Raw genomic sequence first — 27,809 nt, 5'->3', positions numbered from 1 at the left:
TCATATATTAAAAAATAATAAAATATTTTTATATTTATTCTGTTCACCTTGACAAGCTAAGGTCATTTTCCCGAACACGGTCCCTCACTTTGATTCGGTGATGAGTCACTTTCAGGTTTCAGCTACCCTAAATTTGTTGGTAGCTGCCAAAATTTATGTGTCTATTTTTTTTAATTATTTTTTTATTTTTTTTCACCTCAAATTAATCTAGGTCGGAGCAATCACCCACAGGTTTCCACCTCTTTAATTTTACTATCCTGATTTTATGTGGAAGATTTTTGTATTACATATGATCTTATTAATTTGTTCTGCTCTTTATTCTCGCTGAAACGTTTTTTTGCTTAATTTAAGAATTCTCATAAATATATATTCTGAATACGTTTTCCGAAACCTGATTCCGGTTTCATTTTATATACACACGAATCTTTTCAAGGCATGCATGTTATAAAATGTCAAGGTGCAATATTAATGTCAGATGTGCCATTAACATATTCACCTAGAAAAAGTGGTTTGCAATTATACTCCATATGCGATAAATATCATACAGTCACACAGGATTGTTTCGACGTACGCGACATGATAAAAACGTCAATTTTTACGATATATATGAAAGAAAATAGTGATTCACATGACATGTATAATTAATATCTTGATATTAAGAGATGTTTCTCGACCCAATATGATAAACGCTTAAAAAATATATATCATGTTGAAAATATGTTATTATTATTATTATTTAAAGTTGAATGTTGAATATTGAGTTGTAAAATATGGAAAATTAGTGTGTGATAATGTAGATGATGATGTTTTAATTTTTGGACTAATCTCAAATGTGGATCTATAAATAGGTATTCATTTGTGATGAAAAATACAATTGAGTTGAGAGAAAAATATTATAAAGTGTAGAGTTTGATATATTTTGAGTTTTGGAGTATTTACTTTTTACCGTAAATTTTTACTTTTTCACAACACGTTATCAGCACGATCGCTCGAAAGTCCTCCATATTTTTCCAAGCTCCAAAACACAAGAAAAAGGTAACAAAAGTAAGAATATTTATTTTATTTTTTATTTATTTGTTGTGTATATATTTAATAGGAAAAATAAGTTTTTCGGTCCAGTAACTTTACCCCATTTGGATTTTGGTCCATTAACTTTTTCGATGTGGATTTTGGCACACTAACTTTGCATTTTCAGTGTTTTTTGGTCCAATTGTATGCGTGTCAGCTTTTAATTGGTTCATGTCATCATTTTCGACCAATCAGAAATTGACATGTATACAGTTGGACCAAAAAACACTGAAAATGTAAAATTAGTGTATCAAAACGCACATCGAAAAAGTTAATGAACCAAAACCAAAACATACACAAGTTAATGGACCAAACAAATTATTTTTCCTATTTAATATATAATATCATGCTATTATCAGAAATGATAAAAAAAAATAGTTTTTTAAAAAACCTTGTTATAAATCCTGGGAGGATGTTAAGACGACATCCCACACTCCCAGTAAGGGATACGACAAGTATAAAAGCCTCTAAGGTTTTTAAACAATAACGTGATATGATATATATTTATTATGTATATATACTAACTATATCAATATATAATTTCATGTTATTATATAAGAGGTTGTCTAGGACACTGACCTTATAATAACGTGATATGATATATATTATTATATATTTATATACTAATCATATTTGTATAATCTCATAATATTATATAAAAGGCTGTCTAAGACACAGACCTTATAATAATGTGATATGATATACATAATTATTTAATTATGATTATCATTATATGCATCGCATGATTATCATGAATTTTTATTCAACACATACTCGATTTTTTTCTTTACCCCCAACGGTCACAAACGATAACAAAACGGCTAGTTTTTGCCCTATAAATATGTTCACTCAAACTCATTTTCAATTACACCAAAATTCACTCTTTCTCTCAAAATATTTTCTCATCGGTTTTTTCGAAGATGAAGATGATGACATTTTTAAGGCTATTTTTCATAACGATTATGATCATCATGCTCACGAGTCTTGTACTCACCGGCGATTATCCATTGCACACTTTTCATCTATTTTTAAACATACTTGTACTCGTCGTTTATCCATTATTTTGTATTGTCATATTAATGGAAATTAACTTATAAAATGCATTGTTATTTTTCTAGTACTACCATGTCATATTTGACAAAGTTTAAATTCATTGCTCTCGATATCACTAGAAAAGAACAAAGAATTGTTAATGAGAAATCATAAATCTAGACCCAATGTATCTACGGCATTTCCAGAAGCAAATGTCGTAAATAAAAAAAAATTAAAACCAAAATCAAAGGCATAAACTAGATTTTGGTCGAGGTCGAGGATGTGGTCATGAACGTGGACGTAGAAATGATCGCGGTCGTGGTTACGTCCGTGGATATGAAAATAATCGAGATAGTTACTTCAATAACTAATCTCAAAAGAACGTCACGAACCACCCAAAAAGGCAGCATGAAAATATGAGTGAAAATAAAAATCACTCAAAAGGATATGTGTAACGCCCCACTGTATCAAGACGAGTCTTTTCAGCGTGCCTGAAAAACTTCCCAAGGGGTCACCCATCCTATAATTGCCCCAAGTCAAGCACGCTTAACTTTGGAGTTCTTATGTGATGAGCTCCCGAAAAGAAGATGCACCTTCTTGATATGAGTAGCACTTATGAAATCTTTTAAGCTCTCCTCAACTATGCAGTCCCATACCTACACAGTCTCAGAATCCCTCTCATTCCGGCAGAATCGGTTCATTCATGTCTCCCTCCGCCTAGAAGCCTTTCAGGAGCCGCTCATTGTCCGTGCAACCTCTTGGCACCGACGATCACTCCCTGCCTCCTCAGCCCCGGGCGTCACAATATGAGAGTGCTTGTTATAAATGTGACACTCCAAGACATTGGTCACGTACCCCTGAGCACTTATGTAAGATCTTTAAAGTATCTATAAAGGGAAAAGAAAAAGAGACCAATTTTGTTGAAAACAGTAACCATTTAAGTGGTTCAACTTATTTCAATGCTGCCGATTTTTTCAAATGATTTCGAGAACATTGATTAATATATTGGTAGGACTGAAATGTAACATGCTATATTTTTCATTCATTCTTATGAAACATGCTATATTTTGCATATATATATTATCCTTGATTTTTTTTATTGCATTTTTTGAAGTATGGAAAATGCTATGAGCAAAGATAAACCCATGGAAGTTTGCATACCCGATAGTGGTACAATGCACACCATTCTCCGAGATAAAAGATATTTTTTGGAATTAAAACCAACAAAAACAATGGTGAATACAATATCAGGTCATGTAGACTTGATTGAAGGTTGTGGAAAACATATTTTTTGTTACCTAATGGTACAAAATTTTTGATAAATGATGCTTTATATTCACCAGGATCAAAAAGAAATTTGTTGAGTTTCAATGACATATATTCTCATGGGTGTGATACTGAGACGGTAACTGATGGAAATCAGAAATATATATGTCTTACCACATATAAATCAGGAAAGAAATATGTGGTTGAAAAATTATCAATGCTCCCTACTGGATTGCAATATACACATATAAGACCGATCGAATCAAATATGGTGGTTAATAGTTCTTCAATATTAACCAATCGGCATGATCGATTGGGACATCCTGGTTCAATAATGATGCGAAGAATTATTGAAAATACACATGGTCATCCATTGAAAGACCAGAAGATCTTTCAGAATAATAAGTTTCAATGTAAAACATTTTTTCTTGAAAAACTTATTATAAGACCATCGCCAGCTAAAATCCAAATAGAATCACCCATATTTCTTGAACGTATTCAGGGTGATATTTGTGGGCCAATTTATCCACCATGTGGACCATTTCGATATTTTATGGTTTTGGTCGATGCCTCCAGCAGATGGTCACATGTATGCTTATTGTCAACTCAGAATGTGGCATTTGCAAGATTAATGGCTCAAATAATAAAATTGCGGAATCAATTTCCCGATTATACAATAAAGAAAATAAGACTTGATAATGCTGGAGAATTTACTTCCCAAACTTTCAATGACTATTGTATGTCAATGGGAATTATTGTTGAACATCATGTTGCTCATGTTCATACACAGAATGGATTAGCCGAATCATTGATTAAACGTCTACAACTGATTGCTAGACCAATGATTATGAGAACAAAACTCCCTATTTCTATATGGGGACATGCAATTTTACATGATGCGTCATTAATTCGCATCAGACCAAGTGCATATCATAAATTCTCCCCATTGCAGCTTGCATTTGGTAAAGAACCAAATATTTCTCATCTGAAAATTTTTGGATGTATGGTGTATGTGCCTATTGCACCACCTCAACGATCAAAAATGGGTTCTCAAAGAAAAATCGGTATTTATATCGGTTATGATAGTCCATCAATCATTCGATATCTTGAGCCTCAGACAGACGATGTGTTTACAGCACGTTTTGCTGATTGTCATTTTAATGAAGAAATCTTCCCAATGTTAGGGGGAGAAAAGAAACACATCGAAAAAAAATCACATGGTATGTACCATCATTGTTACATTTGGATCCAAGGACCAAACAATGTGAGAAAGATGTATATCAAATTGTGCACTTGCAAAGAATTGCAAATCAAATTCCAGATGCATTTGCAGACACAAAAGGGGTAACAAAATCATATATACATGTTGTAAATGCCCCTGCTCGAATTGAAATTTCAAGGAAACAAATTGAAGACACTCATGATGTCATAAAATACTTGAAGCGTGGAAGGCCAGTCGGTTCCAAAGATAAAAATCCTCGGAAAAGAAAACACTACAAGAAAAAAGGCAAACGACAACGGATATAATCTGTAACACCCGGTATTTTTAAATACGTAAATTCGCATGCATAATTGGGATATTTAATTATTTAAATTTTTGATTTATGGGTTAAATAATTATGTGAATTACTTGTGCATGATTTAATTTATTTTTAAGCATTTAACCCATAATTAGTAATTTTTATGATTTTCAATATTTTAATTATTTGATCGCGTAGACGGGACCGGGGACGGACGAGATGACAACTTTCTATCCAATTTATTTCATGAGCCTTTTTAGAGCCCTAAAATATTATTTTGAGTTTTATTATCTCAAAATTTTAAGTATTTAATTTTATATAATTTTAGGAGTCCATTTTATCCAAAATTAGCCAAGATAATGACTTTTAATCACTTTTAAAAATTCCCTATTTTAATATTTCGGGATTTACATTTTTGTATCAGATTATTATTATTATTAGGATTTTTAAAAATAAAGTTAGTTGATATATTATCTTTATATTGATTATTAGTAATTATTAAACCATTATCTACTAAACAAAATTTTAAAAACCTAAACCTATTCTACCCAAACCCTCCAAACCGATCACTTAGCCGCCTCCATCAGTTCCCACCCTCCTTCTTCATCTTCTTCGTTGATCATCAGCCAAGGAGGAACACCATAGCCACGTCTTGAAGGTCCAAAGTTCCTCGTCGTCGCCCCGTCGTCCCGGAATCGTCTCGCTTTCGGTTTTTCTCTTCGTCTACGGTGAAAGGCATGATTTTCTTCTCTTTTCAATCCTATATCAGTGTATGTATGTGTGTGGGTGTGTAGCATCGAGATATATCATTTTGACAGCAAGTTTTTCAAAATCTTTCTCTTATGCACTCGGTTTTGGCTTTGTGATGTTCATGTTCACGTTTTTTGCTAACCATGGCTCGTTTGATTGCTGGTCAAGGTGATGTAGGGTCCCTAGGCCAGGTAGGAGTCGGGGGTTAAGGCTGGAAAGGGCTAGGAAAGGGAGGAGACGAGCTGCACCGTGACTGGTGCAGCAGATCGCGCAGCTAGGGTTCGTGGAAGTGGGGTTCGGGCTAGGTGCAGGCGCAGCATGGGGTTCGGGCCAGGGCATGGTTCGAACCGGCAGGACCCTGGGAAGGTCCTGCCGGCGGGGCTCCGGCCACGGTGGTCGGAGCTGGGCTGCAGCAGGCCGTGAAGGCCTGCTGCTCGTGCGGCCGTGGCAAGGGGGAAGAGGGAGGCTTAGGGTTTCGGGTTTTTGGGCTGTTGGTGGATCCGGGTCGGGTCATGTGGTCCGGGTCGGGTCTAAAATAATATGGGCTAAGTTAGTTGGGTCCGGGTCCGGGTTATTTTAATTGGGCTCGTGTATTTTTATTTTTAAGTCTTTTAGTTAATTAGGAGTTAAATGGGCTAATTAAATTCCTAAAAATTTAATTAGTACCATTTAATTTATTTGGGCTCCATTATATTATTTTGGGTTAATTTAATTATTTTTGGGCTTTGGTTGATTTATTGGGTCTAGAAAAGTTGTTAATGGGCTTAAGTGCACTAATGGGCCAAGTCTTAAGTTAATGGGCTTGTATGTCTAGGGCCAGCAGTTGAATCAAACCATGAGAAAATTTATGTGTTTAGAGTTTATATTTAATTATTTTATGCATGAAAAGTTAGTTTAATATTTATATGATATTAGAAAATAAATTAAATATAAATGAAGGACACACAATTTATTTAAAGTACATGCATTCATGAAATCAATTTTTATGCTATGATTGAAGTTCTATGGTTGAGCAAATAAAATATTTTAGGTGAAAATTGAAGTAGTGTGGCCATTTATGTATGGGCAGTTTCTGCCATTTATGTATGGGCAGTTTTTGCCATTTATGTATGGGTGGTTCGCCACCAGCCTCGTACGATGGTTTCTTAGACTGATCAGTCGCACTATAAGTATGGGTCACACTTACGGATAGGACCATTCGATGTTAAGAAAATAAGTGCTCAACAACTCAAGTATGTATGATATTATGTATGTTATGTATAATTCAGTGATTTCTTTAAGCAACATTTACGTTATTATTTTTGAAGCATGCTCATGCATTTATAGGTTAAGTATTATGTATGAAAGTGTATTAAATTATTTTAAACCCTTGTTAGTATGCATGTTGGGCCTCTAGGCTCACTATACTGATATGGTGCAGGTGAGTACGTAGAGGAGCAGGTTACCCCTACCGGTGGTGAGGACGTATGAGCGGAGCTGCAGTGGCCCCGTGACCGTAGTCTGCATCGTGCTAGTGTTCTATGCATGAATATTTTAAACACTATTTTATTTGAAGATTTTATTCCAAAGTTGAGATTTAAGTATTATTTTCACGCAACTTTTTAGTGTATGCACTGTTGATTAAATTGTTTTGAATTATTTTAAGTATTGCATGATTCAGACGTTTTAGTAATTATTTTTATGTTGCATAATTATTTATTAAATTTTAAATCTCTTTTATGGTTGTACATATATGTATGGGCATATATGTATATATATATATATAAATATTTTACTTAGTATTTATTTTAAAATTAAAAGAAAAAGAAAATTTTTTTAAATTTTCCGCATTTTAGAAATTTATAAGTCTAGGATGTTTCATAATCCGTTGTCGTATGGGTTCAAAAACCGTTGTATTTTTTAGTGTTGTCGAAAGTATACCCTACGACAACGGTTTATATCCGTTGTCTTTGAAGACATACGACAACGATTCTGCAACAGTTTAAATCTGTTGTCTTTTGGAACTTACAACAACGGTTTTGCAACAGTTTAAATTCGTTGTCTTTTAAGACTTACGACAACAGTTTTAAACCGTTATCTTTGAGCATGTTTTTTAATAACCAAGTTTTTTACAACGGTTTTATTTGAGCAAAGACCGTTGTCTTTTTTAAGATGTAAAACAAAAAAAAAATTAAAATTTAAAAACACTAATTAAATATTATAATCACTCGAAATTAAAAAAATCAAAAATTAAATTAAGATATAATTTTTTAAACATTATAAATTATTCGAAATTAAAAATAATAGAATTCTGATTCAATGAACACTAAAAAATAAATATATACATTAATTTCGATAAACTTGGAACATCCTTCAACAATCTCTTTTCCTGTTAACTCGTTTCTTTTTCAATGTTCTCCTTTCCAACTTGATACAAGTAGAAGACAACTGTCAAGCAAAGATTAAGAGATATCCAAAACATTAAATGAAAAGTACTTTCCACCTATGTTATAGAACAAAAAAAAATAAAATGCGGCTACTATTGGAATAATATACTGAATAGAAAGACGGTATTTTCCACCTAAAGCCAAACAAAGAAAAATGATGTATCTTCATGAACAAATATCCAAGTATCAAATCCAAAAACCCATTAGGAAATTACCCAAGTTCCAAGTCCGAGACTTGTGCAAATCATCTAAATACCCATACCAAGCAATAACTGCAAGCAATTCGGAAAACAATAAACAACAAGTCTCAAATAACAACTCATGTATCATTAACAAAAACAGAAAATTGTAAAAAACCTTATATTTACTTGTTTATAACAAAGGAAAAGCGGAAGTAACTAACAATGAAATTCAGAAATTAGAGTGGCTATATAAAGTTTGAAATCAAACTGAATGAATTTTCTTTCAAGGGCCATAAAAACGTTCAAAATCTGACATATCTGCCACATTTTTATTCCAAGAACCTACCTCAAAATCACCATTCTCGAATGCCCCCTTTAGCCTAACCCAAAAATTCTTTTCAGCTCGCCTTTCTTCTCATTTCCTCCTCGAGAGCCCATACATTTTCTTCAAGCCTACAGCGTTTTTCAAGAAAAAGTCTGCTATATGAACATGCAACCGCTCTCCCTTCAACCCTTGAAAATCAACTTTGTTAAGGTGAGACACGATACATGAAGGTATCATCTCCACTAAATCATAGTCATAATCATTCCACGACCACTGCATAGGAAACATAATAAACTTAAACAAGAGTTCTATCAGGAAACAAAAAAGACAAAACTGAGAATAAGGTTTCAGTCTTTTACACTTAAAATTTTACTTTTGCTTGCACTTTAGAAAAATGGAACAACAAAGACAAGGTGAATAGCAAGAAGGTGTTGACAAGCTTACCATATCTAACCTAATATGTTCAAGAGAAGGCGTTGAATGAAGAAACTCCAGAAAAGCTTCGTTGCTGCATTTTGAAGAAATTTCTAGTTGTTTCACCATATTAAATTTAGGAAGTGGAGGCCCATGTTTTGATTGGACGATTGCCTATCACAGATAAACAAATATTATAGTTAATGAGAATAAGGTTTCATTAAATTTCATATTTCATTGAACAAGAAAACTAAAGCTAGCTGCCACGTTACTTATACAATTAACAAAAGAAGACTTCACAAATACTAAAGTAACTGACATAATATACACCTCAAATCCCTTGCTCTGAAAATAATTGAAAAGATACTAATTACAAGACTTCGGACAATCATACATATCAGTGTGTGTGCGGGGTGCCTGCAGGCGTATGTTATGAAATTATAATAATCTCATCAATAGTAAGCCAACTTGGTTTTCATCAACTTAGAAAATCTTATCAATGTTTCAGACACAAGAAACATTTCAATCTCTATATTTAAACATCCACTAGATTTACAATCTCAAATTTCTCGTGCAATGAATCCAACTTATTAACATTGTTTTTTTGGTCGCATCCGGATGCCAAAGAGCTTTGAATGCAAGAAGTAGGAACCATATCAATTGGTTTTCATTTATTCTTGGGTATTAATCATATGATGTACTGACCATGTAAGATAATGAGTGTAACAGGATTAGAGAAACTGACCTCCACGATGTCACCTGATAGTTTCAAATGATTTAAACTTGAGCATTCCTTAAAAAAGAGACGAGCATTCAATCCAATTTTTCTAATTCCTTGGAGATCATGTGCATATCCACGAAATCAAATGACACAACGCAATCAGAGGAAAATAGAGAGGATACCTATACGGAATATGAGATGATTTGGTGGCAAGGGCAGGGACAACATCCCCCCAGTGCAGATAAGGATTTATTTATAAACTGGGATTCCTTCAGCCTTTCACCTTCAATTTCAATCTTACCTACACGCTCACTACCTGTCAGGTCAACCAGCCACAAATGACTTTTCATTCTTTCCCCATTTACTAAATTCTCTCCCACGACAATCACACGTAACAAACTGCATAATAAATACTGTTAAATGAATATAGGAATTCCTTAAATCTGAATCAGATGAATCAACCAAAAAAAAAGGAATGTAGATAAAACTGTACTAAAATTTTACCAGTGGGACCGGCTACTCAGCTCATTAGCATTGGTTGATCCAACAGATCTTACTCGACCACCTAACTCTAGCTGCCCCCAACTTCATCTGTACCAAAAACTTGTGCTTCTAAAAGTCCAAGGACCTCCTGAGTACCTTCAGCCGATAGTTTGATCTCCAGCCTGCATTTGCAAAGTGTTAACTCTTCTGGACATCCCCATAAAAGAAAAACTTATAATTTATTCCATCTGAAGAAAATCAATATATTGGCTATGAATTTTTTTGTCTTTTACCAGACTTGGACATATAAATATCTTACAGAGAGCATTCTTGAATCCTGTTTTTAAGCAAGTACTTCCTGATCAAGTCATTTAGAAACAGTGTGACTTCTTAAATCCCATATCATTATTTCTTGTTTCTTAATCCTGCTATTTCTGTAATGCAAGTTTTCTTATCTTCAATCATTTGACCCATTTTCTCATCTTCTATTTCTATGATGTTAAAATCATCACGGTGTAAAGGTCAAGTAAGTTCATTTCCTAAATTGTGTAAATCTTAGGATCTCTCCCTCGTTTTCCTCACCACCAGTTTCTGAATTTGTAAAAGATGTGGCAGTAGCTTCCTCAGCTGTTCTCAATTCTGATAGAGGCCTATTGGCAACCAACTCTTTAAAACTGTAACATCACAAGCTAAAATCAGCAGTGCTATGAAGAAAGCATTAGCGTGATTGTAATAACTCAAATCACTCATTCAAATAAATGTGTTTATTACCAGTAAAACTATTTGAAAAAGAAACAATCTGTTTTCAGATAAAACACAACAAGCAGTTGTTCAAAATTGAATGGAATGCCATTGGGATTCCTGAGGCCTTCTTTTCCTATACAGGGTGAGGAAGAGGCAAAAATTGAAACGAAGGAACTGGTGGAAGTTTAAAATATTACCAGCTGCTGATTTGGAATTTCCAACACCCGTGTGTATAATGTCGCAACTCTAGGCCAATCTTCTTGTGAAATTTCATACTCAATGAATTTGTCCCAAAGAGGAAAGCATAAATAATTGCTTCCAACATATTCTAAAGCTCTTTCAAATAACCTGAAACACCAACATAAAGAAATAAGTTGTGTTATTCCATAAAGATGCAGGTTAATCCATGATTGGCTGCATAAGCATCTAAGAGGAATGGTGTTGCAGATGTGAAAATTCACTCAAAGAGCACGTGACAATTCTGAATTAAGGACAAATGACACTGAATTTACCTTCCTCAAAAGAATCTTACACAACTTGAAAAGACTCAAGGGAGTAGTCATGAAGGTCATCTTAGCCTTAATGGGTACCATCTTCCTGGAAGCAATTGTATATTGATGCACCTCATGTGTCATGGACAAAAACAGCAAAAATTCACGGAGAACAAATTACTACGGCAGAGCTCTAATGAGAAGTATAACCAAAGGGGTGATGAGATCATGTCACAAGTAAAAGAAAAAAATTGGATAGCACTGAAAAGTAACCACCGATTCAAGGGTTAACACAAGTAGTTGTTTATCCGAAGTGTATTCCCAACAAACCTTTAAACCATACACTTAAATAATGGCTGTTGCGTACGGCTGAAACCATGTTAGAAGCAACAAATTGTCATTTCAACAACAAAACATCAAGGAGTGATGGATAACTACACAGGCTACACGTGAATAAACGAATTCCTGGAAATTACCTTCTGATAGCATCAGGATTTCCATACGTGCCAATTGTAAATACACAATAGTGCAACCACATGTCAACAGAGTAGGTTACGCTTTGAACAACTCGTTCATAAACCTACGCAACTTTGTCCATTGAGCTTAGGCGTGCCTCGTGATCAGCATACTTCTTCCAGTAACCATAGCAGAGAGGAAATTCAGCTAAAAAGTCATCATAAACTTTTTGAATCTTCAAAATCTCACCCTAGAAATTAAAAATTAAGAATGAAGAGTTCAATTTGCTTCATGAAGCAAGCCGTGAATGTGTTTGGCTAAAATCAATGACACAACATATCCAAATTTCTTATGGATTATCAGTAGACAAGAAGCCTGTGACGCTGTATGAAGATAATGCTGCATGTATTGCTCAAATGAAAGAAGGATACATCAAAAGTGACAGAACCAAACATATCCCCCCCAAAATTCTTTGCCTACACTCAAGAGCTTGAGAAGAATAAAGATATTGATATCTGTTACATTCAATCAAGTGAGAACTCATCAGATCTCTCCACAAAGGCACTTCCTACGTCAATATTCAGAAAACATATATATAATATTGGGATGCACAATCTACGGAATATGTGAAGAATCACTCATGTTAACATGAAGAGGAGTTTACGTGACTGCACTTTTTTTTTTCTTGCTATGATTTTTATCCCACTGGGTTTTTCCTAGTAAGGTTTTTAATGAGGCATTATAAAACACGTAATGAAGACAATCATCATATCACGATCATCATCACAAGGGAAAGTGCTGAAAATATGTTATTATTATTATTATTATTTAAAGTTGAATGTTGAATGTTGAATATTGAGTTGTAAAATATGGAAAATTAGTGTGTGATGATGTAGATGATGATGTTTTAATTTTTGGACTAATCTCAAATATGGATCTATAAATAGGTCTTCATTTGTGATGAAAAATACAATTAAGTTGAGAGAAAAATATTATAAAGTGTAGAGTTTGATATATTTTGAGTTTTAGAGTTTTTACTTTTTACCATAAATTTTTACTTTTTTCACAACATATCCTATATATTTTTTCCATATATATGTCACATTTTTTTCTAAAATTAGGAAAGGGCAAAATAGATAAAAAGATGTGGATTGATTAATTAGGCAGGGGCCGGCCGATGACTGGGGAGTCGCTGACACTACAGCCTGTCTGCCTTCTTGTAGTTTGTCCTTACATCTTCACAGACACACACACACACACATAATTTTTTTAAAAGAATTTATTTTTTTTGAGAAGAAAAAAAAAACATTTTTGAAGCATATTTCCGACGGTTTCATCGATTTGAATATTCGAATGCATCGATAATTTTTTGTAATTACTATGAAATAGTTAGGATTTAGATTAATTAATTGTTATGTTACTTTTGTAGTACTAATTTACTGTTACTGAAAGTATGTTGTGATTTACTATAATGTTTTCATATGTAGTATAATCCATCTATTTGATTGAACTAACAACATAAATAGCATCATAATTAACCAAATAATTTATCGGGTAAATATCAAGTTTTTTTTTTCTTTTTGAATTGTATTATATTCGACCCCTCAACACCGTAAATTCCATAAGTATTTTTGAAATTTTAAAATGAGTAAAAATCATTTTAATTTGGTACACAAACTATTAATAAATTGATAATGGACTTATTGTAAATGACTTAATTGATAAATGATGCAAACAAACAAAAAAAATCATCACTTTTACCCATTAAAAAATGTTTTTAAGTCCAATTATTTTTAGTAAATTCAACTAAATGCACATTTTAGTTTTCAAATTTATTTTTTTTATTAAAATATAAAAATAAATTCATATTTATTTACAAATTATAATAAATAATTATTTTTATCGTTTTTCAAAATATTTATATATATTTTACTCATTAATAAATTATATACTCAAGTATAATGTATTCTCTCACTAAATGCTATTTTTCTATATATATATATATTTAAAATAATATTTTTTTTGTTATATTAAATTCAAGCACAAGTAAAAAAAAAACCAAGAACTTATTAGAAATTCTTAAATCAAATGCAGAAAATTTAGGTCATCAAAATCACGTAAATCGAGATAATTAGTGAGATATTTTGTGAGATATTTGTATTTTCATGATCCACGACTTTAATTCCAAACAATTTACCGATTTCTCAACAGTTGAAAGCTATATATAAAAAATCTAAGATGGTGTTATTATTATTATTATTTTTTATAGTAAGTTGGTGTTAGTCAAAAACAATATTATTGGACTTTGATGACATATATTTATTTTATTATATTTCATCAATATATTAAAAAAATTGTATATATGTAATTTGTTGATAATTAGTTATCGTAATATAATCTTGAAACTAAATTTTTGTTCCTAATTGATTATAATAAAAGTAGGAAAAATAATTTAGGTAAAGGATAAATTTGTTTTAGTTGATCGCCAATCAATTAATTCATTTACAATAGTTAATGAACCAATTTGTCAATTTATCAATAATTCATGCACCACAATAAATTTTACAAATGAATTAAATGATAAGTTTTTCTGCAGAAATTTTTTTATTTTACTCTTAATAAATTCAAAAAATGATTATAAGTTTATCAAGACTTTTAATGTTAGTAAAATGATAGAAAAATATTGTTAAATATGATATAAGGCCTATGAAATATAAACAAATAAAAAAGAAAACGTGGTGTATGTAAAAGACAGAGATAGTGATCTATAATCTTAAATTATTTGGTTTTCATTAAGAAACACAATCAGAAAACCAAACAAAGCAGTCACCAAACAGATTCTCCAGAAATGCTCAAAGATATGGAAGAAGCCCGGATACGAAAACGAAGAACGGCAGCCACTGGATGTGTCAAAAGGGTATTTTGTTTGAGAGAGCTTATAAGAAGCACTTCTAAGCTTTATTTTAACAAAATTTTTAAATTTTTTCAACAAAAAACTGAGAAGTACTTCCTAAAAACTCTTTAAAAATTACATTAGTAGTTTGTGGTGTACGCAGAAGCAGATATATAAATTGTTCCAATTTCATTCTTGAGCAGCTCAGAATTCCAGATGCTGCTGCCAAGTGCAGAAGAAGAACTTGGCTTCCATCAGCAAATGGGGCTCATTGTTCCTTGCCAAGAACACGTTTTTGTGTCCTTACTTTCAATTTTTAGCTGAAATTTCATTTTTTTTTTTTCAGTATAAAATCCATTGGAAGTAGTAAAATTTTAGATATTTTTTTTGGTGATCTAGAGAAAGATGAATGAATGTATTTTTATGTTAATTTAATTAAATGATTTTTTTTAGAGTTTAATTAAATGATTGGCATATGCCTTTCTATATTCCACCATTGAATTGTTGATCACAAAACTTCCTATGAAGTTTCACGGGTCAATTGAAAAAATATTATTTTTTTAAACGAAAAATATTATTAAATTTTATTCTAAATAGGTTGAGATCGATCAATATCACGGATATAAATTCGTGAAACGGTCATCTTAAAAGAGACCTAGTTATTGTTTTGTTGGCAAACTACTCCACACTCAAAACAAATTAAAAACATCATTTTGCATGCATCATGTCATGTTTTGAATTAAAATATCTCCCCAAATATTAAAATCAAAGGGGCATTAATTTTGCCAATTGAGGAAAATAGAGTTTTGGCATTGTAGACGTTTCCAACCGGATAATTCTCACCTGCAACCTGTTTGAAATTGTTTCACTTTTTACAAGAGAATATGAAACAATTGAGAGAGAGGATTATTATTATTAATTTTGAATTTATTTTCAAACAATAAAATATAATTATTTTTAAAAATTTGAAATTATAATTAGTTAATTAATTCGAATAGGATACGAGAACAATATTAATGCAGAACAAATAATTAATAACCCCCACTTTACTGTAGATATTTCGTTATCATTCTAAAACAACAAATGTTAATCAATACAAACTAGTATCTGTTTTTTTTTTTTCGGAAGCCAATACAAACTATCTAAAATAATATGTTTCAAAATATAATCATTCAACAAGCTAGAAGCAAGAAATGATCACCATTTTTATTTGTTTTCTGATTATTACTCTTACACATATTATTAAAACTTATTTTAGAATATGTTCATTAGGAGAAATAACGACAAACATATTCAATAAAACGTATAAAATAATAATACAACCTGAGTAATGGTTTCACAATTTTCTTTCCCCTCAACTTTCATTTGGGTGAATTGAAAATTTCCGTATTAGTTGGTTAAGCTTGTAATGGACGACGTTAATTAATAATATTATGAGCTTTTCTGATTTCAAAAAAAAAACAAAAACAAAAACAAAATATTAAAATATCCTCAATAACAAAATATTAAAACAAAATTTTAGTAAATTAATAAAATTAAAATCAATTATAATTATTCACACATATAACAACCTTTTTCTATCTTCCTGCAAATGTAAATATAGATACCATTTTTTTTGGGATCATATATAGATACCATATTTCGTTGACACAATTCTTTTTCTTGTGGCCAATTACTCCACATCGTGATAACCATATACCATAATAATCGATACTTTTTAGTTATTTTAAAACTATCCAAATGATGCTGAATATCCTCTTCCAGCTTCCAATTTCGGATTCTCATCTAAAAAATATAACCATTTCAAGCAAAAAATAACAACTGTGAAACATTCAGTGGAAGACACCTAAAGTAGCAATATTAAGAAGATTAATTAGGTCAAATAACTCTTTTTCTCAATTGACAAAATTGTCCCTTTAATATTTTGGAGAATATTTCAATTAAAAATATAAATAGATGCAAAATGATCATTGTTTAAATTTGATTAATTGAAGATGAAACCTACGTAAAATTAAAAAACAACTTAATGGTGAGTGTGCGTGCCCATTTGCATATCGATTACTATTAATAAAGTAAGACCATGTTAGAAAAATTATTTTAATTTCAAAATTCAAAAATTAACTCTCACATATATTACCTACGTCACATAATTGATTTTTAATTTTTTTTTAAAAAAATACACATTTTATCATAAATTATTTTTTAACATGATAATTTTATAAACACATGTATGCATGTGCATCGGATAGTAGTTTAAATAAAACAATGTATAATATCTTTCTTTCCAATATATATATATATATATATATATATATATATATATATATATATATATATTTCCATATTTACGGATAAAATATATATTTTTACTGTCACTATATATTCTAAAATAAGAAAATGACAGATGAGACAAAAAGAAATGATATATATATATATATATATTTGAAAGTTTAATTTCTGATCAAATCCATTATCAAAGCACTCAATCCACTAAGATTTGGTGAAGGGGTTAGTGACAAACAACACAATCTCTTGATTCTATGAATATATTGTTTTTCCATGAATTTATATTAAGGATCTAAATGACTAAAAATAAAATCGAAAAAAGTATCAAAAAATAGAGGTCGTATATATTATTGTGTGAGCGGAGCCACGTTCAAGGGCACCCGGGCTTTAGCCGGGTGGCCCCAATTTTTTTTGAATTTTGTATATAAAAATTTTGAATAATTTTGGTTTAATTTGGTGTTAGTCCGGGTAGCTCAATTCAAAATATTAATGGATACGAGAGCTTAAAATTTTAGCTTGAATAGACTAAAATTTCTGGCTCCGCCATTTGTGTCGACGAAATCCGACAGCAAACAGTGCCCAAAATCACATGTTATAATTTGTTCTTCCCCACATCTAACCTTATCACATTTTTTTTAAAATTTTCAAATCATGCATGTTCTTAAACTAAATGATTTCTAACATATCAATTAATGTACAGTCTCCATTATCCCCCTTTCTATATATATAGCACACCATATTCATTCTCTACTCAACACTTGAAATTAAGTAACCTGAACTACACTTGCTCATATATACATTTAGATTTTCATAGAGAATGGCAATCAGAAAAGCAAACAAAGCAGTACTCATCAAACAGATTCTGCAGAAATGCTCCAAGATATCGAAGAAAACGAGACACGAAAACGAAGAACTTCTGCCATCGGATGTGCCGAAAGGGCATTTCGCGGTGTACGTGGGGGATAACAGAAGGAGATACATCGTCCCGATTTCATTCTTGAGAAGCCCTGAATTCCAAATGCTGTTGCAAAGTGCGGAAGAAGAATTTGGCTTCGATCACTGTATGGGGCTCACCGTTCCATGCCAAGAACAAGTTTTCGAGTCCATACTTTCAATTCTTAGCTCTAGATATATATTATTGAAGAAATTTGGCTGATCATGAATTTTTTTTTTTAAAATTGTTGTTTGACCCGTACGTAGATGTGTGTGATCATTCTAATTACGATTTTTGTAATTACTTTGAGTAATATCAATGTATTAAATTTCTTTCGTTCTCAATGACCATGTTACAAAAGACTACTTTTTAGTACGTAGGAGGATAAGATAATCAAAGGATGTGGATATGTAAATATGAGTGATGATAGAAAATACATTAGACATAACATAATTTATGTACGTACAGTACTGTAATTAATGTATAATTTAATTTAGTACCTTAACGTATTAAGCATATATACATGTATAATTTATTCTAGGAGTTTATAAACCGTCGTAAAGTACTATTTTTAAAATTACCTATATATTAAGATGTTTGAATATATTTAAATAAAATAATTTTAAAAATAAGTAGGTACGTTGATTCAACTTTATAATCCATATATAAAATGAAAAACAATATTATTTGTCATCTTATTATAAGTTTTTTTTTAAAAAATAATTTATAAACAAATACTATTAGAGATTAGAAATTCTCAGAGGGAGTATAAGTTGTTTTAAAAAGCTTAAAAGCTCATTTAAACATCCTCCAAAGGAGTAAACATCAATTGAGAACGCTGCAAAAATTTACGGCAAAAGGGAAAAAAAAAAGTACAATATTAGAAGCTAATTGGAGAAGTATTAATTATTACATGGTCAAAAATTTTCACATAATCCCAACTATATGTATTTTTAATTTATACACAAACTATAGATAAAGTTGGCGTCCTAAAGTTTATCCAATATGTACTTATATATGGGTGACGGTAACAGATTTCATCGTTAAAAAAAAGGTGGGAGAGTAATAAAATTTTGATTCTCGAGTGTGCTGATCAAAATACATACCCCTTGGACTCTTTAATAACAAAATATAAAACAGTAAATCATTTAGTTTAATATATTTATATATATATATATATATATATATTGATTATGATTAACTAACAAGTTTAACGAGATTCATTCGTATATTATATAACTTTTTTTTAAAATCTCATTCTCAATATTATCCACAAATTATTTAGATGTAATTAAGAACTCATTCAATTCCATACATATATATATTTCAAAATACCGATATTATTAACGATATATATATCCATATGCACAGTGATTTTTACATGGAATGTGGTTCACATCTTTAGGATAAGAAGGATTATTTCGACGAAACATGATAAACGCGCAAAATAAATTCCGTGTTTTAGGTAGTGTTTGGGGGAGATTCTAGGAAGCACTTCTCAGCTTCTCGTTAACAAAATTTCACAAAAATTCAAAATTTTGTTAATGAAAAGCTGAGAATTGCTTCTTAGAAGCTCTCCCAAACACTACCTTAATGTGCTCTCTATATATATACGCGTAAAATATATTAATAATTCCGTGTTTTAATGTACTCTGTATATATACATGCATATTTTCTGAGATAAGGAATCGCAAATTAGATAAAAAGACGTGGATTGATTAATTATGCAGGGCCGAGGCATCTTGGAGAGTTGCTGACACTACAGCCTGTTTGCCTTCTCGTAGTTTGTCATCACCTTTTAAAGAAAAAAGAAGTACCTTTGAATATAGTAAGAATTTATTTTTTTTTATATCTGATATTTAAATAAATTGAAAATCGTAATTTTTTACTATAAAAATTCTGAACAAAAACTCTACTATATTAATCTATTGAACTAATTAATTAATCTATATCATACCAATTATAAAAGTGTGAACCAAAGTCAAAGTTTTTCATTGTGTATTTTCAACTTTGTCTTTGGTTAGTAGACACTTGATAAATTCTATTAGGATACTTTTGTAAAATAAATTATTATAATAAGGTCAAAATTGACAATGTGTGCATATTAGATAAAGTTTCAGTTTTCAAAAATATTGAAATATCAAAATATTTTAGTTTTTATTTTCTTATAGATAAAGTGAACATATTTTTTTCACAAAAAAATTAATTAAATTAAATACTTATCCAGTTTCCTAAAAGATTGAAACACCAAAATACTTTAGTTTTTATTTGTTTGTACGTACATGGAATGACTTATTTTTTCAACAAAAAATCTTATGTATTTTAATTTGCTTAAGGACCTATTGAACTAAATAAAAAAAGAAAAGAGGATGTTCAACAAATACATTGATCGTTAACGATAGTGACATACAAGTAATGGAAGACGATAACATACCAGAATGCAGATGAGAATGATGAAATTATTATTATTCTTTGCAAGTAAATATTTTTAGCATAAAAAGAGACAGTCTGATTAAATAATAACGATAGAAAAATGCAAATGATTGATGAAGATAGTATTACAAGAATTATTATTAAATATGATGATAATAATGATTCTTTCATGGGGAATAAAAAACACGATATGAAAAATCGTTAAAAATAAAAAAAATCCCAAATATAAAATAAAAAATATTTGACGCAATAATTTAAATTAAGGTTTAGAATGCATTATTTATACCAATTTTTTTTCATAAATCAATAGTGATCAACATATAACATAAAAAAATTACAAAATCATATTTAATATAATTTGATTAACATATCTCACTTATTAACAAATAAAGAATAAATCATGAATACATGAGATAAAAAAATAAGACGAATTCATGGTACGAATAATGTCATAATTTCTCATGATTAATAAAAAAATAGAAAACTCGATCGAGCTATAATAATTACATAAATTTCAATATCAATATTGTGTTAATGTAAAAATACAATAAACGTAATACTTATATTTATAAGCTTACATGAATCATTGATAATGTCTTATTCTAAATTGTTAATGTGGATGTAAATTAATCATGACCGTAAATAATACAAACATTAAAATTGCAAGCGTTATATTTTTCGAAAATATTACAAATATTTTTATTAGTTGCAATGTCGAAAATTATATTGATTACATCACTAAGACATGTAATAGGTTTTTTTTTCAAATATATTATTACCATGAAAATCATTTATTAACTGTGTGTTAATATCTTCCTATCTCAACTAATTTATTTAACAATGTTTATTGACAATAAAAGATGTTTCCACGTGCATCGCACGTGATTTTTACTAGTAGTATAAAATATTGAAATAATAATAATAATAATAATAATAATATTATTATTATTATTATTATTATTATTATTATTATTATTATTACAATAATTTAGACCAAATCTCGTCTAATTTTCACGCGTGAAAGCATTATTCTATATACAAATAGAATATTTTATCATTTGTCAAGTCGAGAATAATTCAAGTCATTTGATAATTAAGTTTGAATTGGTTGCTACATCATAAGATACAAGGAGAATAAAAAAATACCTTAAATCAATCATCGGATTATGATGAATTTAAATGACGCTATTCCACAAACTCAAAATTTTTTCCATTACCTTATATACTGAATATATATATGTTTGTTGTAATTACGTACATGTCATTTGAAATCATGAGTCATGACTACATATATACAGTTACACATACATAATATGTTCGTTATAATTATGTCATTTGAAATAAATAATTTTATTAACAGAAAAATCTCAAATTTATGAAAACATTAAACACTCTTTATTAGCAATAATTATAATAATTTGAAATGCACACTATATATAGTTACGTAGCATATATCATATGAATTTAATTAATTTCTCGAATTTCAATTTCTCAGTTCAATTCAAATAAATTTTATTATAGACAATTCATAATTAAAAAAACTGTTTTGTTTGTCGATGCATTTATGGTTCTTATAAATTGTCTAAAAATAAAATAGAAAACTTATTTAAAGATAAAGTTAGCAAGTGGCCATATAGTGTCGATGAAAATGAAATACAACAGCAAACGGTGCCCAAAAATCACATGCTATTCTGTTTTCCCCCTAACCCCCACATATATGCAAACTTATCATTATGTCTTTTCCTTTCAAATCATGTCACATTTTTAAACTAATTCACCAATAGGCAATAAAATTATTTTTCTCCACTTTTGAAATATTCCCTTTCTATATAAAGCATATATATCATTTTTCAAACTCTCCCTATCCCAACCCCACAGGCCACACTCCATAAACACTCAATAGTCAATACTCCACATTTCAAGTTACATAGCCTGATCAAGAAAAAACATATACTGCCTTATATATGATCATATATCATCTTTAAATATTGATGGCAATCATCAGGAAACCAAACAAAACAGCCATCAAGCAGATTCTGCAGAAATGCACGAAGATATCGAAGAAACCGGGATACGAAACCGAAGAATGGCGGCCACAGGACGTGCCGAAAGGGCATTTTGCGGTGTATGTTGGCGATAACAGAAGCAGATACATCGTCCCGATTGCATTATTGAACAGGCCTGAATTCCAAATGTTACTGCAAAGTGCAGAAGAAGAATTTGGGTTTGATCATCATATGGGGCTCACTATTCCTTGCCAAGAACAAGTCTTTGAGTCCCTATTTTAAATTGTTAAATTAGCATTAAGGAATAATTTCTCGGAGATTGGTCAAGAAAATGGTCGTGATTTTTATTAAGATATTTTTGGCTGATCATGTAAATTATATATTGTTCTTTTTTTCAATTTATGTCTCTTGTAGATTGGAAAAAATTAGGTTTTCTTCAGCTGTGTAGGTGTTTGGTTGTTTTAATCACGATTCTTGTATCTTCGAGAAAGATGAATGTATCAAATTTATGTTTCCTCTCTATATATGTGCGACCAGCTTATTCTTCGGATCTTGTTTACGATGATCATATTTCCGATTATTTAGTGCTCATGAAGTCATGGGGTCTGTCTATGCTAGCACATGGGCACTGCTCATGTGCTGCATCCAACGACCTTTGTTTTTTTATATTTGCGATGTTCATGAGAATATCTCAAATGCAAAAAAAAATGGACCGTTAAATCTTCAGATAAAACCAAAGTCATGATTGACTACTATTATTTTAGGTGATCACTAAGGAATTAACAATATATAGTAACAAAATTTGGTAACTTTTCAAAAATTTAGGGCAAAAAAGAAAATTGTACAAATTACAGTTTGGAGAAAACATTAATTATAATTAATTATTTAGAATGCAACTGTTGGACTCCACTTGAAATTTTCAGACTCTCTTACACCAACGTTTAATAGCCACAGGTGACATTTTATGGTAGAGATTGAATATGTACGCCAGTATACTATTTCTTCTTCACTCCTTTAATTTAAGCTGTTCGGATCCGTGCTTAATGTAAATATTCTTACTGAAATCTGAATTAATGTTTAGTTTAAATTAGTTATCACTCAAATTTTCTAGCTAGCTAGATTAATCAAACAAAACAAAAATTTAATTTAATCTAACCCTCAAGCTAAATCTTTTACCAGCAATTTCATTGTCGATCGTGTGATTGTATTGCATCAATTATTATATATATTATGGTGATAATATTTAGCATATGGTTGAGTACTGACAGTCAAAATGTCGCACATCGTGTTCGGACTTTTGGTGGGTTCGAATTGAACTCTGTTGAACAAAACACTTTAGCTTATATCAAGTTTAGTTTATTAAAATTAAACATAACTTGAAAATCAAAGAATCTCCTGAAAGTCAAGGTCAATAGTACTGTAGAATTTTAAATAATATATATCTTCGGTGGGATTTTTTTTGTTTTTAAATTCATCATGATTAGCTAGCTAGGATATATTTCTATTAAATCACATGTTATGCACATTTCTTAAGTTATTATGGGGCTCGCTTGATATATATGTATGGGCCATGACACGCAAGTTAAATTCAATAATGCAAACTTTTGTAGAAAAAAATATCGTCCGTAAATGTCATAATTTGATGGAAATTAATGTCGAGGCTGTACATGCATGTTTGGTTAACTTTGAATGATTTGTATTTCAATTTTTTCACTACTATTTTGGACTTATATTTTGATCATTTTAATGGAAATTTTTCCGCATTCAAAGTAATGTTTACAACCTTTAAAAATAAGTGATTATGAAGATTGTTTTAATAAATTTGTTAATAAAATCTCCATAATCATTTATTTTTAGAGGTTAAAAACACTACCTTATGCGCTGTCAAATTAATGATCTTTTGAGAGATTGGTGGACAACTAAAAACAAATGTCTTCTTTAGTGCAAGGAAAGTAGCATGGTGCATGGATCAGAAGCAAGAATCTGCCGTAAAATTTGCGAAACCGGCCGGGTCGACTATATATATTGATGTGTGCCGTTTTATGACATAATTTTTTTGAAAGAATTACATTTTTTGTCTTGTTATTTACTTTTTTCTTTTCTTTTCTTTTTTTTGTTTTGTTTTCTTTTCCATGTTTTGAGGAAGCGTTTTGCATTTCTCATAAATGTCATTTTCATACTTTTTCAGGAAGTGAGAGAAGTGAGTTGCTACCAGAGATTCAAATACACAAATATAAAGAAATATAGAAATTTGTTTCAAAATATCATCTTTCAACAAAAAGCAAGTTGACGAGACACTCTTGACACTATACTCCTTAAAAAAATCACCATTTTAGGTATTATTTGGGAGAGCTTTTAGGAAGCATTTCTCAGCTTATCGTTAACAAAATTTCACAAAATTCAAATTTTTGTTAACGGAAAAACTAAGAAGTGCTTCTAAGAAGTTTTTATCAAACACTACCTTAATTTGTTTCATATTATTGCTATCGCTCATATATTACAACTTATTTTTAACGAAAATTACATATTCAATAAAGCATTAATACAGCCTGACTAATGATTTCACAATCCAGATTAGCATTAATCCTAAACTCATCCATCTTCTCAACCTTTGAGTTATAACAAAATATTAAAACAACAGTTCAGTAAATTAAATCAATTATAATTATTCACTTACATAACCTATTTCTATTTTCCTGAAAATGTAGATAATATATATATTGGTTGTAATTTGTTTGTTGTGGCCAATTACTCCACGTCTAGGTACCATAATATAGATATATTTTTAGTTCTATTTAAAAAGGATAATTGCATATACTATCCCTATGAAATCATGAAATTGCTATAAAAAAAACCATGTGACTATAAACCTCTGTGTTTTCAAATTTTGTGCATAAATACCATTGAAAATACGTACGAATTAGGGGTGGGTTATGTGTTCCAATTAGTGATAACCTCGTGGGAAAATAAGTATTGATACATTTAATTTTATATATACACATTTTTAAAAAAAAATTATTTCACCCCAAAGAATATATGATCAATTGCCTTCTCCCATTCTCTCATCTCCCATCTCATCACTACACTTGAAGGCACCAACATGTATAACACCCGCATGGGTCAATGAGTCTCTGACTCATGCGGAGGGTCGGGGTTCCTTCCGGGGTCAAATCTTTTGAAACAAACATGTATAACGCTTGTTTGAATCACGTTAATTATTTGAAATTATAGAGTTCGAACCAATTTTAAAAAAGAAGTTTCAAATTTATGTTATCAAAATATTGTTGTGAGTAATAATTCTAATGATTTGACATACACAAAGTTGGTCATGTTATTTGTTGATGCTAAATAACACACACACAAAAACATATATATATATATATATATATATATATATATATATATATATATATTATTGTTTTTCCATGAGTGTATATATATTATACGGTTCTAATTAAATGTCGACGAAATCCGACAGCCAACACTGCACAAAGTCGCATGCCATAATTTGTTATTCCCCACATCTAACCTTATCAATATATTTTACTTTTCAAATCATGCACGTTCTTAAACTCAATAGATAATATACCAATTAATGAATTGTTTCCACCTTTTGAATTCCCCCTTTCTATATATAGATAGCACAATGTCCATTTTCTACTCAACACTTGAAATTAATTAAGTGACCTATACACTTGCTCACATATTCTTCCTTCGACCTAAAAAAATATATATATTTGGATTTTTCATAGAGAATGGCAATCACAAAAGCAAACAAAGCAGTACTCATCAAACAGATTCTGCAGAAATGCTCCAAGATATCGAAGAAACCGAGGCACGAAAACGAAGATCAACTTCTGCCATCGGATGTGCCGAAAGGGCATTTCGCGGTGTACGTGGGGGATAACAGAAAGAGATACATCGTCCCGATTTCATTCTTGAGAAGCCCTGAATTCCAAATGCTGCTGCAAAGTGCAGAAGAAGAATTTGGCTTCGATCACTGTATGGGGCTCACTGTTCCTTGCCAAGAACAAGTTTTCGAGTCAATACTTTCAATTCTTAGCTCTAGATATTAAAGAAATTTGGCTGATCAATGCATTAAATTTATGTTTATATTACAATCAATTCTATATATACACTTTCTTTCAACCTACTTTCGTTTTCAATGATAAGTTACCACTTAACTAATTAAGCAGGCATGCTTATAAGTTATAATAATTAGGAATAATAATGACATGTATATGGTATTATAATATCTTTTTATTATTATGATTACCCACAAAAAAAATCATATCTTGGGCATCTTTTGGAATCCGTCTAAATTGAATTTTGGAGAGGCGTATTTAGGATATATAGTAAAATTTGTCGAGGATCTTTTGGCCTTTTAAAACATTTAAAATAAAATGTAAAAAAAAAATATATAAGTTATTCAACTTTGATGATCCGTTTGCAAACCGAATAAAACAACCTGATAATTTGACATCTTTTAAGTTTTTTTTTTCCAAAAAAACACATTATGTCATATACTTTTAGAGATTATAAATTCTCAAAGGAGTATTTTAAAGAGCTTAAAAGCTCATTCAAACATTATTCTGAGGAATAAACATAAATTGAGAACTTTTTCAGAAATATACGACTATTTAAAAGGAAAAAAAAAATGTACAAAATTAGAAGCTTGGAGAAGCATTAATTATTACATGGTCAAATTTTCACACGACCCGCAATCATATATTTTCAAATTATATACAAACTATAAATAGAATGGGAGTCTGGTACTGTTTACTCAGTGCACACCAATGAGCTAGTAACAATTGCGGGTTTCGATCATTGTCATCTAAAAAAGTGGGAGACTAATAAAATGTAGATTCTCAAGTGACATGCTGAACAAAATAAACAACCCCCTCCATTCATCTTTAATAAAAAATCTATAACAAAATATAAAATAAATAAATTACTTAAATTTAATAGTTTATGATTGACTAAAAGTTTAACTTGAAACATTCACATATTATATTATATTGTATATATATATATATATATATATATATATATATATATATATATATATATATATATATACACACACATATTTGTCTCATTTCAATATTATCCACAACTTATGTGGATTTATTTAAGAACTAGTTTCATGTTAATTATGTGAATACATCCATATTTAAATAGTGCATGTGGATTTATTAAAGAACTAATTTCATGTTAATTATGTGGCATCCATATTTAAAAGTGATTTTAACATCGAATGTGGTTCACATCTTTAAGATCATAAGAAAGATTATTTCGGCGAAACATGATAAACGCGTAAAATATATATATTCTGTATATTATTTGCTCTCTGTCTTAACGTACTCTCTATATAGGCAT

At 30.3% G+C, this 27,809-nt stretch overlaps 3 protein-coding genes across 3 annotated transcripts; all 3 read left to right on the top strand.

Annotated features, from left to right (window-relative positions):
• Positions 1-17,855: 17,855 nt before the first annotated feature.
• Positions 17,856-18,225, top strand: LOC140875594 (protein SMALL AUXIN UP-REGULATED RNA 51-like). Its single transcript, XM_073279319.1, has one exon. It carries the CDS (start codon positions 17,875-17,877, stop codon positions 18,211-18,213), a length of 339 nt encoding a protein of 112 aa, XP_073135420.1. The 5' UTR covers positions 17,856-17,874; the 3' UTR covers positions 18,214-18,225.
• Positions 18,226-22,415: 4,190 nt separating this feature from the next.
• Positions 22,416-22,717, top strand: LOC140875630 (auxin-responsive protein SAUR50-like). The gene has a single exon (XM_073279361.1). It carries the CDS (start codon positions 22,416-22,418, stop codon positions 22,710-22,712), a length of 297 nt encoding a protein of 98 aa, XP_073135462.1. The 3' UTR covers positions 22,713-22,717.
• A 3,468-nt stretch (positions 22,718-26,185) lies between these two features.
• Positions 26,186-26,506, top strand: LOC140866030 (auxin-responsive protein SAUR50-like). The gene has a single exon (XM_073270892.1). It carries the CDS (start codon positions 26,186-26,188, stop codon positions 26,504-26,506), a length of 321 nt encoding a protein of 106 aa, XP_073126993.1.
• The last annotated feature ends 1,303 nt before the right edge of the window (positions 26,507-27,809 follow it).

The sequence above is a fragment of the Henckelia pumila genome, chromosome 1 (genome assembly GCF_033568475.1).
Source record: "Henckelia pumila isolate YLH828 chromosome 1, ASM3356847v2, whole genome shotgun sequence".
NCBI lineage: Eukaryota > Viridiplantae > Streptophyta > Magnoliopsida > Lamiales > Gesneriaceae > Henckelia > Henckelia pumila.
The sequence above is the reverse complement of the archived record's forward strand: the minus strand, read 5'-3'. Positions and strand labels throughout refer to the sequence as shown.